The sequence below is a fragment of the Oncorhynchus nerka genome, linkage group LG20, assembly GCF_034236695.1.
Source record: "Oncorhynchus nerka isolate Pitt River linkage group LG20, Oner_Uvic_2.0, whole genome shotgun sequence".
Classification (NCBI taxonomy): Eukaryota; Metazoa; Chordata; class Actinopteri; order Salmoniformes; family Salmonidae; genus Oncorhynchus; species Oncorhynchus nerka.
The window spans coordinates 94,293,316-94,313,566 of record NC_088415.1 but is presented as its reverse complement, the minus strand read 5'-3'; the positions used below and the strand labels follow the sequence as shown (position 1 = coordinate 94,313,566).

The following is a 20,251-nucleotide window of genomic DNA, read 5'->3' as shown; positions in this document are numbered from 1 at the left end:
GACAAAAGATGGAAGTGCCTTTGAACAGGGATTATGGTAGTTGGTGACAGGCGAACCAGTTTGATCGTGTCAAGAATTGTAAAACTGCTGGGTTTTTCCACACTCAAGAGCAACAGACAGGCTATAGTTAGTCAACTGACAGTCCAGGACAACATTGGTGCCCAAAGACCCATAAAATACTGTACAACTCGATGAACCTTGACACGAATGGGTGTACGGCAGCCGACGACCTTAAAGAGGTCGACTTCTTTCAGCAAAATAAGATAATGTGGTTGCATTGTGCTTTAAGAAGGAAAACACTGGACTCTCGAGAAATGGAAATACATCGCCTGGTCTAATAAATCCTGGTTCCTGCTGTTTCACGCGGATGGGAGGACTAGGGTAGGGAGAAAACAACGAGCACCTGCATCCATAATGTCAACATTACAGGCTGGTGGTGGGGTGTGTTTTCATGGTACACATTGGGCCCCTTGATAAAAGTGGAGCTACGTTTGAATGCCACAGGATATCTGAACATCATAGCCAATCAGGTGCATCCCTTCATGGTAGCAGTGTATCCATCTGCAAGCTGGGATTGTCCAGGAAGGGTCCCATGAACATAACAGTGAATTCAGCTTGCTGCAGTCTCCTGCCCAAAGGAGCATCAGTGCAGATATTACTGGAGGTTTAGAGGAAATGTATAATGATAGTGATATAGTTAGAGTGATATAGTTATATAGGTATAGTGATATAGTTATATAGGTAGAGTGATATAGTTATATAGGTATAGTGATATAGGTAGAGTGATATAGTTATATAGGTAGAGTGATATAGGTATAGTGATATAGTTATATAGGTAGAGTGATATAGGTATAGTGATATAGTTATATAGGTAGAGTGATATAGGTAGAGTGATATAGGTAGAGTGATATAGGTAGAGTGATATAGTGATATAGGTAGAGTGATATAGTGATATAGTGATATAGGTAGAGTGATATAGGTAGAGTGATATAGTGATATAGGTAGAGTGATATAGGTAGAGTGATATAGTTATATAGGTAGAGTGATATAGGTAGAGTGATATAGGTAGAGTGATATAGTGATATAGGTAGAGTGATATAGTGATATAGGTATAGTGATATAGGTATAGTGATATAGGTAGAGTGATATAGTGATATAGGTATAGTGATATAGGTAGAGTGATATAGTGATAGAGTGATATAGGTATAGTGATATAGGTAGAGTGATATAGTGATATAGGTATAGTGATATAGGTATAGTGATATAGTGATATAGGTATAGTGATATAGGTATAGTGATATAGGTAGAGTGATATAGTGATATAGGTATAGTGATATAGGTAGAGTGATATAGTGATATAGGTAGAGTGATATAGGTAGTGATATAGTGATATAGGTAGAGTGATATAGTGATATAGGTAGAGTGATATAGTGATATAGGTAGAGTGATATAGTGATATAGTTATATAGGTATAGTGATATAGTGATATAGGTAGAGTGATATAGGTATAGTGATATAGTGATATAGGTAGAGTGATATAGGTAGAGTGATATAGTGATATAGGTAGAGTGATATAGGTAGAGTGATATAGTGATATAGGTAGAGTGATATAGTGATATAGGTAGAGTGATATAGTGATATAGGTAGAGTGATATAGTGATATAGGTAGAGTGATATAGTGATATAGGTAGAGTGATATAGTGATATAGGTAGAGTGATATAGTGATATAGGTAGAGTGATATAGTGATATAGGTAGAGTGATATAGTTATATAGTTATATAGGTAGAGTGATATAGGTAGAGTGATATAGTTATATAGGTAGAGTGATATAGGTATAGTGATATAGTTATAGTGATATAGTTATATAGTGATATAGGTATAGTGATATAGTGATATAGGTAGAGTGATATAGGTAGAGTGATATAGTGATATAGGTAGAGTGATAGAGTGATATAGGTAGAGTGATATAGTGATATAGGTAGAGTGATATAGTGATATAGGTAGAGTGATATAGTTATATAGGTAGAGTGATATAGTGATATAGGTAGAGTGATATAGTGATATAGGTAGAGTGATATAGTGATATAGGTAGAGTGATATAGTGATATAGGTAGAGTGATATAGTGATATAGGTAGAGTGATATAGTTATATAGGTAGAGTGATATAGTTATATAGGTAGAGTGATATAGTTATATAGGTAGAGTGATATAGTTATATAGTGATATAGGTAGAGTGATATAGTGATATAGGTAGAGTGATATAGGTAGAGTGATATAGTGATATAGGTAGAGTGATATAGGTAGAGTGATATAGTGATATAGTTATATAGGTAGAGTGATATAGTGATATAGGTAGAGTGATATAGTGATATAGGTAGAGTGATATAGTTATATAGTTATATAGGTAGAGTGATATAGTGATATAGGTAGAGTGATATAGTTATATAGGTAGAGTGATATAGGTAGAGTGATATAGTGATATAGGTAGAGTGATATAGTTATATAGGTAGAGTGATATAGTTATATAGTTATATAGGTAGAGTGATATAGTGATATAGGTAGAGTGATATAGTTATATAGGTAGAGTGATATAGTGATATAGTTATATAGGTAGAGTGATATAGTGATATAGGTAGAGTGATATAGTGATATAGTTATATAGGTAGAGTGATATAGTGATATAGGTAGAGTGATATAGTGATATAGGTAGAGTGATATAGTGATATAGTTATATAGGTAGAGTGATATAGTTATATAGGTAGAGTGATATAGTTATATAGGTAGAGTGATATAGTGACATAGGTAGAGTGATATAGTGATATAGGTAGAGTGATATAGTGATATAGGTAGAGTGATATAGTGATATAGGTATAGTGATATAGTGATATAGTTATATAGGTAGAGTGATATAGTGATATAGTTATATAGGTAGAGTGATATAGTGATATAGTTATATAGGTAGAGTGATATAGGTAGAGTGATATAGTGATATAGTTATATAGGTAGAGTGATATAGGTAGAGTGATATAGTGATATAGTTATATAGGTATAGTGATATAGGTAGAGTGATATAGGTAGAGTGATATAGTGATATAGTTATATAGGTAGTGATATAGTTAGAGTGATATAGTGATATAGTTATATAGGTATAGTGATATAGTGATATAGGTAGAGTGATATAGTGATATAGGTAGAGTGATATAGTGATATAGTTATATAGGTAGAGTGATATAGTGATATAGTTATATAGGTAGAGTGATATAGTGATATAGTGATATAGGTAGAGTGATACAGTGATATAGGTAGAGTGATACAGTGATATAGGTAGAGTGATATAGTGATATAGGTAGAGTGATATAGTGATATAGTTATATAGGTAGAGTGATATAGTGATATAGTGATAGGTAGAGTGATATAGTGATATAGGTAGAGTGATATAGTGATATAGGTAGAGTGATATAGTGATATAGGTAGAGTGATATAGTGATATAGGTAGAGTGATATAGTGATATAGGTATAATGATAATGATATAGTTAATGATATAGTTATAATGATATAGTTATAATGATATAGTTATAATGATATAGTTATAATGATAATGATATAGTTAATGATAATGATATAGTTATAATGATAATGATATAGTTATAATGATAATGATATAGTTAATGATATAGTTATAATGATAATGATATAGTTAATGATATAGTTATAATGATAATGATATAGTTAATGATATAGTTATGATAATGATATAGTTATAATGATAATGATATAGTTAATGATATAGTTATAATGATAATGATATAGTTATAATGATAATGATATAGTTATAATGATAATGATATAGTTATAATGATATAGTGATAATGATATAGTTATAATGATATAGTTATAATGATATAGTTATAATGATATAGTTATAATGATATAGTTAATGATATAGTTATAATGATATAGTGATAATGATATAGTTAATGATATAGTTATAATGATATAGTTATAATGATATAGTTATAATGATATAGTTATAATGATATAGTTATAATGATATAGTTATAATGATAATGATATAGTTATAATGATAATGATATAGTTATAATGATATAGTTATAATGATAATGATATAGTTATAATGATAATGATATAGTTATAATGATAATGATATAGTTATAATGATAATGATATAGTTATAATGATAATGATATAGTTATAATGATATAGTTAATGATATAGTGATAATGATATAGTTATAATGATATAGTTAATGATATAGTTATAATGATATAGTGATAATGATATAGTTAATGATATAGTTATAATGATATAGTTATAATGATATAGTTATAATGATATAGTTATAATGATATAGTTATAATGATATAGTTATAATGATAATGATATAGTTATAATGATAATGATATAGTTATAATGATATAGTTATAATGATATAGTTATAATGATAATGATATAGTTATAATGATAATGATATAGTTATAATGATAATGATATAGTTATAATGATATAGTTAATGATATAGTTATAATGATATAGTGATAATGATATAGTTAATGATATAGTTAATGATATAGTTAATGATATAGTTAATGATATAGTTATAATGATATAGTTATAATGATATAGTTATAATGATAATGATATAGTTATAATGATATAGTTATAATGATAATGATATAGTTAATGATATAGTTATAATGATAATGATATAGTTATAATGATAATGATATAGTTATAATGATATAGTTAATGATATAGTTATAATGATATAGTGATAATGATATAGTTATAATGATATAGTTAATGATATAGTTAATGATATAGTTATAATGATATAGTTATAATGATATAGTTATAATGATAATGATATAGTTATAACGATATAGTTATAATGATAATGATATAGTTATAATGATATAGTTATAATGATATAGTTATAATGATAATGATATAGTTATAATGATAATGATATAGTTAATTATATAGTGATAATGATATAGTTAATGATATAGTTATAATGATATAGTTAATGATATAGTGATAATGATATAGTTAATGATATAGTGATAATGATATAGTTATAATGATATAGTTATAATGATAATGATATAGTTATAATGATAATGATATAGTTATAATGATATAGTTATAATGATAATGATAGTTATAATGATAATGATATAGTTATAATGATAATGATATAGTTATAATGATATAGTTAATGATATAGTTATAATGATATAGTGATAATGATATAGTTAATGATATAGTTATAATGATAATGATATAGTTATAATGATAATGATATAGTTATAATGATAATGATATAGTTAATGATATAGTTATAATGATATAGTTATAATGATAATGATATAGTTAATGATATAGTGATAATGATATAGTGATAATGATATAGTTATAATGATATAGTTAATGATATAGTTATAATGATATAGTTAATGATATAGTTAATGATATAGTTATAATGATATAGTTATAATGATATAGTTAATGATAATGATATAGTTATAATGATGTAGTTATAATGATAATGATATAGTTATAATGATATAGTTATAATGATATAGTTAATGATATAGTTAATGATATAGTTATAATGATATAGTTAATGATATAGTTATAATGATATAGTTATAATGATATAGTTATAATGATATTGATATAGTTAATGATATAGTTATAATGATATAGTTATAATGATATAGTTATTGATATAGTTAATGATATAGTTATAATGATATAGTTATAATGATATAGTTATAATGATATAGTTAATGATAATGATATAGTTATAATGATGTAGTTATAATGATAATGATATAGTTATAATGATATAGTTATAATGATATAGTTAATGATATAGTTAATGATATAGTTATAATGATATAGTTAATGATATAGTTATAATGATATAGTTATAATGATATAGTTATAATGATATAGTTATAATGATATAGTGATAATGATATAGTGATAATGATATAGTTAATGATATAGTTAATGATATAGTTAATGATATAGTTAATGATATAGTTAATGATATAGTTATAATGATAATGATATATTTAATGATATAGTTATAATGATATAGTTAATGATATAGTTATAATGATATAGTTATAATGATATAGTTATAATGATATAGTTATAATGATAATGATATAATGATATAGTTATAATGATAATGATATATTTAATGATATAGTTATAATGATAATGATATATTTAATGATATAGTTATAATGATATAGTTAATGATATAGTTATAATGATATAGTTATAATGATATAGTTATAATGATATAGTGATAATGATATAGTGATAATGATATAGTGATAATGATATAGTTATAATGATAATGATATAGTTATAATGATAATGATAAAGTTAATGATATAGTTATAATGATATAGTTAATGATATAGTTATAATGATATAGTTATAATGATATAGTTATAATGATATAGTGATAATGATATAGTTATAATGATAATGATATAGTTATAATGATAATGATATAGTTAATGATATAGTTATAATGATATAGTTAATGATATAGTTATAATGATATAGTGATAATGATATAGTTATAATGATAATGATATAGTGATAGTGATATAGTTATAGTGATATAGTTATAGTGATATAGTTATAGTGATATAGTTATAATGATATAGTTATAATGATATAGTTATAATGATATAGTTATAATGATATAGTTAATGATATAGTTAATGATATAGTTATAATGATATAGTTATAATGATATAGTTAATGATATAGTTATAATGATAGCTATAACAGCCTGTCTTGCAGACCAGCATGACAAATTAATATTCTCTGACTAAAACTGCAGAACAAACAGTGAACTGACACTGTATCGACCACAGAATGGTGTCAACCTTAAGAGAAACGGACTGTTGAATCTGTTCAATGCTCGCGATGGTGGGCTGAGGAAAGACAGAGACATGACCTTTACTGGTTCAGTAACAGCCCTAGAGAAGAAGAACAAGAGGAGCCCATCTGTCGGCCTGGGAATGACCTTTACTGGTTCAGTAACAGCCCTAGAGAAGAACAAGAGGAGCCCATCTGTCGGCCTGGGAATGACCTTTACTGGTTCAGTAACAGCCCTAGAGAAGAAGAACAAGAGGAGCCCATCTGTCGGCCTGGGAATGACCTTTACTGGTTCAGTAACAGCCCTAGAGAAGAAGAACAAGAGGAGCCCATCTGTCGGCCTGGGAATGACCTTTACTGGTTCAGTAACAGCCCTAGAGAAGAAGAACAAGAGGAGCCCATCTGTCGGCCTGGGAATGACCTTTACTGGTTCAGTAACAGCCCTAGAGAAGAAGAACAAGAGGAGCCCATCTGTCGGCCTGGGAATGACCTTTACTGGTTCAGTAACAGCCCTAGAGAAGAAGAACAAGAGGAGCCCATCTGTCTGCCCGGGAATAACCTTTACTGGTTCAGTAACAGCCCTAGAGAAGAAGAACAAGAGGAGCCCATCTGTCTGCCCGGGAATAACCTTTACTGGTTCAGTAACAGCCCTAGAGAAGAAGAACAAGAGGAGCCCATCTGTCTGCCCGGGAATAACCTTTACTGGTTCAGTAACAGCCCTAGAGAAGAAGAACAAGAGGAGCCCATCGGTCTGCCTGGGAATAGTATCTTTCATACAAACACCCGTTTTAACGTATTATAAATGATATGATCACAAAATAATTATTTTTTTATTTTTTTGTACCTTTATTTAACCAGGCAAGTCAGCTAAGAACAAATTCTTATTTTCAATGACGGCCTAGGAACAGTGGGTTAACTGCCTGTTCAGGGGCAGAACGACAGATTTGTACCTTGTCAGCTCGGGGATTTGAACTTGCAACCTTCCGGTTATTAGTCTAACCACTAGGCTACCCTGCCACCCGATGAGAAGACAACCTACCTGTTGTGAGTATCCTCTGAACATGGGGTTAACAGCCTTGATCCCCTGGAACAGACTGGTAGGGACGACATAGGATGGTCTGAAACACCACAGAAGAAAAGGTTAGGACTGAAACACCACAGAAGAAAAGGTTAGGACTGTGTGAACCACCACAGGAAGAAAAGGTTAGGACTGTCTGAAACACCACAGAAGAAAAGGTTAGGACTGTGTGAAACACCACAGAATAAAAGGTTAGGACTGTGTGAAACACCACAGGAGAAAAGGTTAGGACTGTGTGAAACACCACAGGAGAAAAGGTTAGGACTGAAACACCACAGAAGAAAAGGTTAGGACTGTGTGAAACACCACAGAATAAAAGGTTAGGACTGTATGAAACACCACAGGAAGAAAAGGTTAGGACTGTGTGAAACACCACAGGAAGAAAAGGTTAGGACTGTGTGAAACACCACAGAAGAAAAGGTTAGGACTGTGTGAAACACCACAGAAGAAAAGGTTAGGACTGTGTGAAACACCACAGAAGAAAAGGTTAGGACTGTGTGAAACACCACAGAAGAAAAGGTTAGGACTGTGTGAAACACCACAGAAGAAAAGGTTAGGACTGTGTGAAACACCACAGAAGAAAAGGTTAGGACTGTGTGAAACACCACAGAAGAAAAGGTTAGGACTGTGTGAAACACCACAGAAGAAAAGGTTAGGACTGTGTGAAACACCACAGAAGAAAAGGTTAGGACTGTCTGAAACACCACAGAAGAAAAGTTAGGACTGTATGAAACACCACAGGAGAAAAGGTTAGGACTGTGTGAAACACCACAGAATAAAAGGTTAGGACTGTGTGAAACACCACAGAATAAAAGGTTAGGACTGTGTGAAACACCACAGAAGAAAAGGTTAGGACTGTGTGAAACACCACAGAAGAAAAGGTTAGGACTGTCTGAAACACCACAGAAGAAAAGGTTAGGACTGTCTGAAACACCACAGAAGAAAAGGTTAGGACTGAAACACCACAGAAGAAAAGGTTAGGACTATCTGAAACACCACAGAAGAAAAGGTTAGGACTGTGTGAAACACCACAGAAGAAAAGGTTAGGACTGTGTGAAACACCACAGAAGAAAAGTTTAGGACTGTGTGAAACACCACAGGAGAAAAGGTTAGGACTGTGTGAAACACCACAGGAGAAAAGGTTAGGACTGTGTGAAACACCACAGAAGAAAAGGTTAGGACTGTGTGAAACACCACAGAAGAAAAGGTTAGGACTGTGTGAAACACCACAGAAGAAAAGGTTAGGACTGTGTGAAACACCACAGAAGAAAAGGTTAGGACTGTGTGAAACACCACAGAAGAAAAGGTTAGGACTGTGTGAAACACCACAGAAGAAAAGGTTAGGACTGTGTGAAACACCACAGAAGAAAAGGTTAGGACTGTCTGAAACACCACAGAAGAAAAGGTTAGGACTGTGTGAAACACCACAGAAGAAAAGGTTAGGACTGTCTGAAACACCACAGAAGAAAAGGTTAGGACTGTCTGAAACACCACAGAAGAAAAGTTAGGACTGTATGAAACACCACAGGAGAAAAGGTTAGGACTGTGTGAAACACCACAGAATAAAAGGTTAGGACTGTGTGAAACACCACAGAATAAAAGGTTAGGACTGTGTGAAACACCACAGAAGAAAAGGTTAGGACTGTGTGAAACACCACAGAAGAAAAGGTTAGGACTGTGTGAAACACCACAGAAGAAAAGGTTAGGACTGTCTGAAACACCACAGAAGAAAAGGTTAGGACTGAAACACCACAGAAGAAAAGGTTAGGACTATCTGAAACACCACAGAAGAAAAGGTTAGGACTGTGTGAAACACCACAGAAGAAAAGGTTAGGACTGTGTGAAACACCACAGAAGAAAAGTTTAGGACTGTGTGAAACACCACAGAAGAAAAGGTTAGGACTGTGTGAAACACCACAGGAGAAAAGGTTAGGACTGTCTGAAACACCACAGAAGAAAAGGTTAGGACTGTCTGAAACACCACAGGAAGAAGAGGTTAGGACTGTGTGAAACACCACAGAAGAAAAGGTTATGACTGTATGAAACACCACAGAAGAAAAGGTTAGGACTGTGTGAAACACCACAGAAGAAAAGGTTAGGACTGTGTGAAACACCACAGAAGAAAAGGTTAGGACTGAAACACCACAGAAGAAAAGGTTAGGACTGTCCGAAACACCACAGAAGAAAAGGTTAGGACTGTATGAAACACCACAGAAGAATAATAGCGTACATTTGCTTTTATTATGAACCTTGACTTAACCAGGAGAACCCACTGAGACCAGGGTATCATTTCCAATGGTGCCCTGACAACAACCGTTCAAGCAATGTGAGAAACTATTTTGTATTTCTATTTATTACGGATCCCCATTAGTTCCTGCCAAGGCAGCAGCTACTCTTCCTGGGGTTTATTATGGATCCCCATTAGTTCCTGCCAAAGCAGCAGCTACTTTTCCTGGGGTTTATTATGGATCCCCATTAGTTCCTGCCAAGGCAGCAGCTACTCTTCCTGGGGTTTATTATGGATCCCCATTAGTTCCTTCCAAGGCAGCAGCTACTCTTCCTGGGGTTTATTATGGATCCCCATTAGTTCCTGCCAAGGCAGCAGCTACTCTTCCTGGGGTTTATTATGGATCCCCATTAGTTCCTGTCAAGGCAGCAGCTACTCTTCCTGGGGTTTATTATGGATCCCCATTAGTTCCTTCCAAGGCAGCAGCTACTCTTCCTGGGGTTTATTATGGATCCCCATTAGTTCCTGCCAAGGCAGCAGCTACTCTTCCTGGGGTTTATTATGGATCCCCATTAGTTCCTGCCAAGGCAGCAGCTACTCTTCCTGGGGTTTATTATGGATCCCCATTAGTTCCTGCCAAGGCAGCAGCTACTCTTCCTGGGGTTTATTATGGATCCCCATTAGTTCCTGCCAAGGCACCAGCTACTCTTCCTGGGGTTTATTATGGATCCCCATTAGTTCCTGCCAAGGCAGCAGCTACTCTTCCTGGGGTTTATTATGGATCCCCATTAGTTCCTTCCAAGGCAGCAGCTACTCTTCCTGGGGTTTATTATGGATCCCCATTAGTTCCTGCCAAGGCAGCAGCTACTCTTCCTGGGGTTTATTATGGATCCCCATTAGTTCCTTCCAAGGCAGCAGCTACTCTTCCTGGGGTTTATTATGGATCCCCATTCCTGCCAAGGCAGCAGCTACCTTCCAAGGCAGCAGCTACTCTTCCTGGGGTTTATTATGGATCCCCATTAGTTCCTTCCAAGGCAGCAGCTACTCTTCCTGGGGTTTATTATGGATCCCCATTAGTTCCTTCCAAGGCAGCAGCTACTCTTCCTGGGGTTTATTATGGATCCCCATTAGTTCCTGCCAAGGCAGCAGCTACTCTTCCTGGGGTTTATTATGGATCCCCATTAGTTCCTACCAAGGCAGCAGCTACTCTTCCTGGGGTTTATTATGGATCCCCATTAGTTCCTGTCAAGTCAGCAGCTACTCTTCCTGGGGTTTATTATGGATCCCCATTAGTTCCTGACAAGGCAGCAGCTACTCTTCCTGGGGTTTATTATGGATCCCCATTAGTTCCTGCCAAGGCAGCAGCTACTCTTCCTGGGGTTTATTATGGATCCCCATTAGTTCCTGCCAAGGCAGCAGCTACTCTTCCTGGGGTTTATTATGGATCCCCATTAGTTCCTGCCAAGGCAGCAGCTACTCTTCCTGGGGTTTATTATGGATCCCCATTAGTTCCTGCCAAGGCAGCAGCTACTCTTCCTGTGGTTTATTATGGATCCCCATTAGTTCCTGTCAAGGCAGCAGCTACTCTTCCTGGGGTTTATTATGGATCCCCATTAGTTCCTTCCAAGGCAGCCGCTACTCTTCCTGGGGTTTATTATGGATCCCCATTAGTTCCTTCCAAGGCAGCAGCTACTCTTCCTGGGGTTTATTATGGATCCCCATTGGTTCCTGCCAAGGCAGCAGCTACTCGTCCTGGGGTTTATTATGGATCCCCATTAGTTCCTGCCAAGGCAGCAGCTACTCTTCCTGGGGTTTATTATGGATCCCCATTAGTTCCTGCCAAGGCAGCAGCTACTCTTCCTGGGGTTTAATATTAAATAACTTATTTTCCACCATAATTTGCAAATAAATTCATTAAAAATCCTACAATGTGATTTTCTGGATTTTTTTTCTAATTTTGTCTGTCATAGTTGAAGTGTACCTATGATGAAAATTACAGGCCTCTCATCTTTTTAAGTGTGAGAACTTGCACAATTGGTGGCTGACGAAATACGTTTTTGCCCCACTGTACATATGTGCATATGTTATCGTGTGTGTGTGTGTTCCCAGTCCCCGCTTTTCCATAAGGTGTAATTTTATCTGGGGTTTAAAATCCCCATTAAAAGCTACTGATTGGGATACTTTGTAGTCATGCATCAGTTACCTGAGTGTGGAATAGAGTTTCCTGTAGTCATGGCTCTATGTAGTTCTTGGGGTTTAAGTGGAATAGAGTTCCATGTAGTCATGGCTCTATGTAGTTCTGTGGAATAGTTCAGCTGGCTCTTCACTGTGGAATAGTTCATGGCTCCCCATGTAGTACTGTGGAATAGAGTTCCTTGTAGTCATGGCTCTATGTAGTTCTGTGGAATAGAGTTCCATGTAGTCATGGCTCTATGTAGTACTGTGGAATAGAGTTCCATGTAGTCATGGCTCTATGTAGTACTGTGGAATAGAGTTCCATGTAGTCATGGCTCTATGTAGTACTGTGGAATAGAGTTCCATGTAGTCATGGCTCTATGTAGTACTGTGGAATAGAGTTCCATGTATGTCAGAACTGGCTCTATGTAGTACTGTGGAATAGAGTTCCCTGTAGTCATGGCTCTATGTAGTACTGTGAATAGAGTTCCATGTAGTCATGGCTCTATGTAGTACTGTGGAATAGAGTTCCATGTAGTCATGGCTCTATGTAGTACTGTGGAATAGAGTTCCATGTAGTCATGGCTCTATGTAGTACTGTGGAATAGAGTTCCATGTAGTCATGGCTCTATGTAGTACTGTGGAATAGAGTTCCATGTAGTCATGGCTCTATGTAGTACTGTGGAATAGGGTTCCATGTAGTCATGGCTCTATGTAGTACTGTGTGCCTCCCATAGTCTGTTCTGGACTTGGAGACTGAAGAGACCTCTGGTGGCATGTCTTGTGGGGTATGTATGGGTGTCTGAGCTGTGTGTTAGTAGTTTAAACAGACCTCTGGTGACATGTCTTGTGGGGTATGTATGGGTGTCTGAGCTGTGTGTTAGTAGTTTAAACAGACCTCTGGTGGCATGTCTTGTGGGGTATGGATGGGTGTCTGAGCTGTGTGTTAGTAGTTTAGACAGACCTCTGGTGGCATGTCTGGTGGGGTATGGATGGGTGTCTGAGCTGTGTGTTAGTAGTTTAAACAGACCTCTGGTGGCATGTCTTGTGGGGTATGTATGGGTGTCTGAGCTGTGTGTTAGTAGTTTAAACAGACCTCTGGTGGCATGTCTTGTGGGGTATGTATGGGTGTCTGAGCTGTGTGTTAGTAGTTTAAACAGACCTCTGGTGACATGTCTTGTGGGGTATGTATGGGTGTCTGAGCTGTGTGTTAGTGGTTTAAACAGACCTCTGGTGGCATGTCTGGTGGGGTATGGATGGGTGTCTGAGCTGTGTGTTAGTAGTTTAAACAGACCTCTGGTGGCATGTCTTGTGGGGTATGTATGGGTGTCTGAGCTGTGTGTTAGTAGTTTAAACAGACCTCTGGTGGCATGTCTTGTGGGGTATGTATGGGTGTCTGAGCTGTGTGTTAGTAGTTTAAACAGACCTCTGGTGACATGTCTTGTGGGGTATGTATGGGTGTCTGAGCTGTGTGTTAGTGGTTTAAACAGACAACTCGGTGCATTCCACATGTCAATACTTCTTACAAAAACAAGTAGTGATGAAGTCACTATCTCCTCTACTTTGAGCCATGAGAGAGATACCTGTAGGTCATTCCAGGATTGCCCTCATTTCTGAGGCTGCAGACCCTAACATGTTATAAACTGGCAGGGTAAAACAGCACCCTAGCAAGTAGATACGTGTGTTGAATAAACTGAGAGAATGAGATGTGTACCTGTTCTTGTGCCAGAGATCTGACACCAGTTTCTGGTAGCTCTTACTCAGAGCAGGCTTCTTGTCTGTCCTCACCAGACCTCCACACTCCACAAAGAACTGGGTAAGAGGAGGACTGGAGAGCGAGAGCGAGCGAGAGCGAGAGCAAGAGAGAGAGAGAGCGAGAGACAGAGAGACAGAGAGAGACAGAGAGAGAGAGCGAGAGAGAGAGAGACAGAGAGAGACAGAGAGAGACAGAGAGAGCGAGAGAGAGCGAGAGAGAGAGACCGAGAGAGAGAGAGAGCGAGAGAGAGCGAGAGAGAGCGAGAGAGAGCGAGAGAGAGAGAGAGAGAGAGCGAGAGAGAGCGAGAGAGAGCGAGAGAGCGAGAGACAGAGAGAGACAGAGAGAGGGGAGAGAAAACGAGTTAAAGACTGAGAAAGAGCGAGATTGTCCTCGCACCACATTCTGTAATATATTATATTCAATAGACACTTCTTATGTGTCGTATCTTGTTCATGATCAATGGAACACTGAGAAAGGGATCTAGCAATGGAACACTGAGAAAGGGATCTAGCAATGGAACACTGAGAAAGGGATCTAGCAATGGAACACTGAGAAAGGGATCTAGCAATGGAACACTGAGAAAGGGATCTAGCAATGGAACACTGAGAAAGGGATCTAGCAATGGAACACTGAGAAAGGGATGAGAAAGGGATCTAGCAATGGAACACTGAGAAAGGGATCTAGCAATGGAACACTGAGAAAGGGATCTAGCAATGGAACACTGAGAAAGGGATCTAGCAATGGAACACTGAGAAAGGGATCTAGCAATGGAACACTGAGAAAGGGATCTAGCAATGGAACACTGAGAAAGGGATCTAGCAATGGAACACTGAGAAAGGGATCTAGCAATGGAACACTGAGAAAGGGATCTAGCAATGGAACACTGAGAAAAGGATCTAGTAATGGAACACTGAGAAAGGGATCTAGCAATGGAACACTGAGAAAGGGATCTAGCAATGGAACACTGAGAAATGGATCTAGTAATGTAACACTGAGAAAGGGATCTAGCAATGGAACACTGAGAAAGGGATCTAGTAATATAACACAGAGAAATGTCCTTGTTTTTGAAAGAAAAGCAAATTTTTTTGTCCATTAAAATAACATAACACTGATCAGAAATACAGTGTAGACATTATTAATGTTGTAAATGACTATTGTAGCTGGAAACGGCTGATTTTTAATGGAATATCTACATAGGTGTACAGAGGCCCATTATCAGCAACCATCACTCCTGTGTTCCAATGGCTGGCACGTTGTGTTAGCTAATCCAAGTTGATCATTTTAAAAAGGCTAATTGATCATTAGAAAACCCTTTTGCAATTATCTTAGCACAGCTGAAAACTGTTGTCCTGATTAAAGAATCAATAAAACTGGCCTTCTTTAGACTAGTTGAGTATCTGGAGCATCAGCATTTGTGGGTTCGATTACAGGCTCAAAATGGCCAGAAACAAAGAACTTTCTTCTGAAACTCGTCAGTCTATTCTTGTTCTGAGAAATTAAGGCTATTCCATGTGAGAAATTGCCAAGAAACTGAAGATCTCGTACACCGCTGTGTACTACTCCCTTCACAGAACAGAGCAAACTGGCCCTAACCAGAATAGAAAGAGGAGTGGGAGGCCCCGGTGCACAACTGAGCAAGAGGAGAAGTACATTGTGTGTCTAGTTTGAGAAACAGATTCCTCACAAGTCCTCAACTGGAAGCTTCATTAAATAGTACCCACAAAACCCCAGTCTCAACGTCAACAGTGAAGAGGCGACTCCGGGATGCTGTCCTTCTTGGCAGAGTTCCTCTGTCCAGTCTCAACGTCAACAGTGAAGAGGCGACTCCGGGATGCTGGCCTTCTAGGCAGAGTTCCTCTGTCCAGTCTCAACTTCAACAGTGAAGAGGCGACTCCGGGATGCTGGCCTTCTAGGCAGAGTTCCTCTGTCCAGTCTCAACTTCAACAGTGAAGAGGCGACTCCGGGATGCTGGCCTTCTAGGCAGAGTTCCTCTGTCCAGTGGCTTAATCTTTTATTGGCCAGTCTGAGATGTGGCTTTTTCTTTGCAACTCTGCCAAAACACTAAATATAAACAGCCTTCGTGTTTGGCAGCAAAAACACAACATATAACAGCCAATAGATATGATGCCATTACGGCCATCATTGAAAGTAACTAAATAGTTTACAGAAAACAGTTTATTCTGTTATTGTTAGATTAATGAAGTAACTGGTCTCTGGTTGGTTGGCTTCATGAAGTAACTGGTCTCTGTTTGGGTTGGCTTCATGAAGTAACTGGTCTCTGTTTGGGTTGGGATTCATGAAGTAACTGGTCTCTGTTTGGGTTGGCTTCATGAAGTAACTGGTCTCTGTTATGGTTGGGATTCATGAAGTAACTGGTCTCTGGTTGGTTGGCTTCATGAAGTAACTGGTCTCTGTTTGGGTTGGCTTCATGAAGTAACTGGTCTCTGTTTGGGTTGGCTTCATGAAGTAACTGGTCTCTGTTTGGGTTGGGATTCATGAAGTAACTGGTCTCTGTTTGGGTTGGCTTAATGAAGTAACTGGTCTCTGTTTGGGTTGGCTTCATGAAGTAACTGGTCTCTGTTTGGGTTGGCTTAATGAAGTAACTGGTCTCTGTTTGGGTTGGGATTCATGAAGTAACTGGTCTCTGTTTGGGTTGGGATTCATGAAGTAACTGGTCTCTGTTTGGGTTGGGATTCATGAAGTAACTGGTCTCTGTTTGGGTTGGGATTCATGAAGTAACTGGTCTCTGTTTGGGTTGGGATTCATGAAGTAACTGGTCTCTGTTTGGGTTGGGATTCATGAAGTAACTGGTCTCTGTTTGGGTTGGGATTCATGAAGTAACTGGTCTCTGTTTGGGTTGGGATTCATGAAGTAACTGGTCTCTGTTTGGGTTGGGATTCATGAAGTAACTGGTCTCTGTTTGGGTTGGGATTCATGAAGTAACTGGTCTCTGTTTGGGTTGGGATTCATGACGTAACTGGTCTCTGTGCAAGTTTTGGGGTTTCATCAGGCCAGGTGTCCGGGTGCTTCTAACCCTGATTAGAAGTACCTGCTGCTCATCTGTTGTTATGGTAACCCTGATTAGAAGCACCTGCTGCTCATCTGTTGTTATGGTAACCCTGATTAGAAGCACCTGCTGCTCATCTGTTGTTATGGTAACCCTGATTAGAAGCACCTGCTGCTCATATGTTGTTATGGCAACCCTGATTAGAAGCACCTGCTGCTCATCTGTTGTTATGGTAACCCTGATTAGAAGCACCTGCTGCTCATCTGTTGTTATGGTAACCCTGATTAGAAGCACCTGCTGCTCATCTGTTGTTATGGTAACCCTGATTAGAAGCACCTGCTGCTCATCTGTTGTTATGGTAACACTGATTAGAAGCACCTGCTGCTCATCTGTTGTTATGGTAACCCTGATTAGAAGCACCTGCTGCTCATCTGTTGTTATGGTAACACTGATTAGAAGCACCTGCTGCTCATCTGTTGTTATGGTAACCCTGATTAGAAGCACCTGCTGCTCATCTGTTGTTATGGTAACACTGATTAGAAGCACCTGCTGCTCATCTGTTGTTATGGTAACCCTGATTAGAAGCACCTGCTGCTCATCTTGTTGTTATGTTGTTATGGTAACACTGATTAGAAGCACCTGCTGCTCATCTGTTGTTATGGTAACCCTGATTAGAAGCACCTGCTGCTCATCTGTTGTTATGGTAACACTGATTAGAAGCACCTGCTGCTCATCTGTTGTTATGGTAACCCTGATTAGAAGCACCTGCTGCTCATCTGTTGTTATGGTAACCCTGATTAGAAGCACCTGCTGCTCATCTGTTGTTATGGTAACACTGATTAGAAGCACCTGCTGCTCATCTGTTGTTATGGTAACCCTGATTAGAAGCACCTGCTGCTCATCTGTTGTTATGGTAACACTGATTAGAAGCACCTGCTGCTCATCTGTTGTTATGGTAACCCTGATTAGAAGCACCTGCTGCTCATCTGTTGTTATGGTAACACTGATTAGAAGCACCTGCTGCTCATCTGTTGTTATGGTAACCCTGATTAGAAGCACCTGCTGCTCATCTGTTGTTATGGTAACACTGATTAGAAGCACCTGCTGCTCATCTGTTGTTATGGTAACCCTGATTAGAAGCACCTGCTGCTCATCTGTAGTTCTTTATGAAATCTGTTTTGAATTCAAGTAAATTGTACCTCCACTCTGAAGGCTGGTAAAGCCGACACGTCTGTGTACACAATCCCTGATGCAGTAAAACATTGATTAATGAAGTAAGCTTTATGCAACATTCCATGAGTGTGAACCCATTCCACCTCTTTCTTTTTGTGTCTCTCCCTCTCCATTTAATGGGCTGGAGGGCCAGAGGTTAGGAAGGTGGTTGACATCAACCAGCTCTCACCAGTTAGAGGGCCTGCAGGGCTGGGGTCAGGGTGAAAGGTTAGAGAGGGGTTTGGTATAGGTTCTCACCAGTTAGAGGGCCTGCAGGGCTGGGGTCAGGGTGAAAGGTTAGAGAGGGGTTTGGTATAGGTTCTCACCAGTTAGAGAGGGGTTTGGTATAGGTTCTCACCAGTTAGAGGGGGTTTGGTATAGGTTCTCACCAGTTAGAGAGGGGATTGGTATAGGTTCTCACCAGTTAGAGAGGGGATTGGTATAGGTTCTCACCAGTTAGAGAGGAGTTTGGTATAGGTTCTCACCAGTTAGAGAGGGGTTTGGTATAGGTTCTCACCAGTTAGAGAGGGGTTTGGTATAGGTTCTCAACAGTTAGAGAGGGGATTGGTATAGGTTCTCACCAGTTAGAGAGGGCCTGCAGGGCTGCGTTCATAAAGCAGGTGTTTCCTATGTTCTTCAGTCCCGTCAGACCTGGAGAGAGACACATCTTTACTGAGATACACACTAACCACACACACACACATCTATCCTGAGATACACACTAACCACACACACACATCTTTACTGAGATACACACTAACCACACACACACACACATCTATACTGAGATACACACTAACCACACACACATCTATACTGAGATACACACTAACCACAAACACATCTATACTGAGATACACACTAACCACACACACACCTATACTGAGATACACACTAATCACACACATCTTTACTGAGATACACACTAACCACACATCTATCCTGAGATACACACGAACCACACACACACATCTATCCTGAGATACACACTAACCACACACACACACATCTATCCTGAGGCACACAAACCACACATCTATCCTGAGATACACACTAACCACACACACATCTATCCTGAGATACACACTAACCACACACACATCTATCCTGAGATACACACTAACCACACACACATCTATCCTGAGATACACACACACACATCTATCCTGAGATACACACTAACCACACACACACACACACACACACACCTATCCTGAGACACACACACACATCTATCCTGAGATACACACTAACCACACATCTATCCTGAGATACACACTAACCACACACATCTATCCTGAGGCACACAAACCACACATCTATCCTGAGATACACACACATCTATCCTGAGATACACACACATCTATCCTGAGATACACACACATCTATCCTGAGATACACACACATCTATCCTGAGATACACACACATCTATCCTGAGATACACACACATCTATCCTGAGATACACACTAACCACACACACATCTATCCTGAGATACACACTAACCACACACACACACACACACCTATCCTGAGACACACACACACATCTATCCTGAGATACACACTAACCACACATACACATCTATCCTGAGATATACACTAACCACACACACATCTATCCTGAGATACACACACACACATCTATCCTGAGATACACACTAACCACACACACACATCTATCCTGAGATACACACTAACCACACACATCTATCCTGAGGCACACAAACCACACACATCTATCCTGAGGCACACAAACCACACATCTATCCTGAGATACACACACATCTATCCTGAGATACACACACATCTATCCTGAGATACACACACATCTATCCTGAGATACACACTAACCACACACA

At 37.9% G+C, this 20,251-nt stretch overlaps 1 protein-coding gene across 1 annotated transcript in view; it reads right to left on the bottom strand.

The window, feature by feature from the left end:
* LOC115124008 (ubiquitin carboxyl-terminal hydrolase 33-like) overlaps nt 1-20,251 on the bottom strand; it is a 75,829-nt gene that overhangs the window by 35,068 nt on the left and 20,510 nt on the right. Inside the window, exons 7-9 of the mRNA XM_065005999.1 lie at nt 18,972-19,041; nt 14,130-14,243; nt 7,975-8,053 (exon numbers count right to left, since the gene is read on the bottom strand). Of these exons, the coding sequence (XP_064862071.1) occupies nt 7,975-8,053; nt 14,130-14,243; nt 18,972-19,041 (263 nt within the window). The remainder of the gene's footprint in view (nt 1-7,974; nt 8,054-14,129; nt 14,244-18,971; nt 19,042-20,251) is intronic.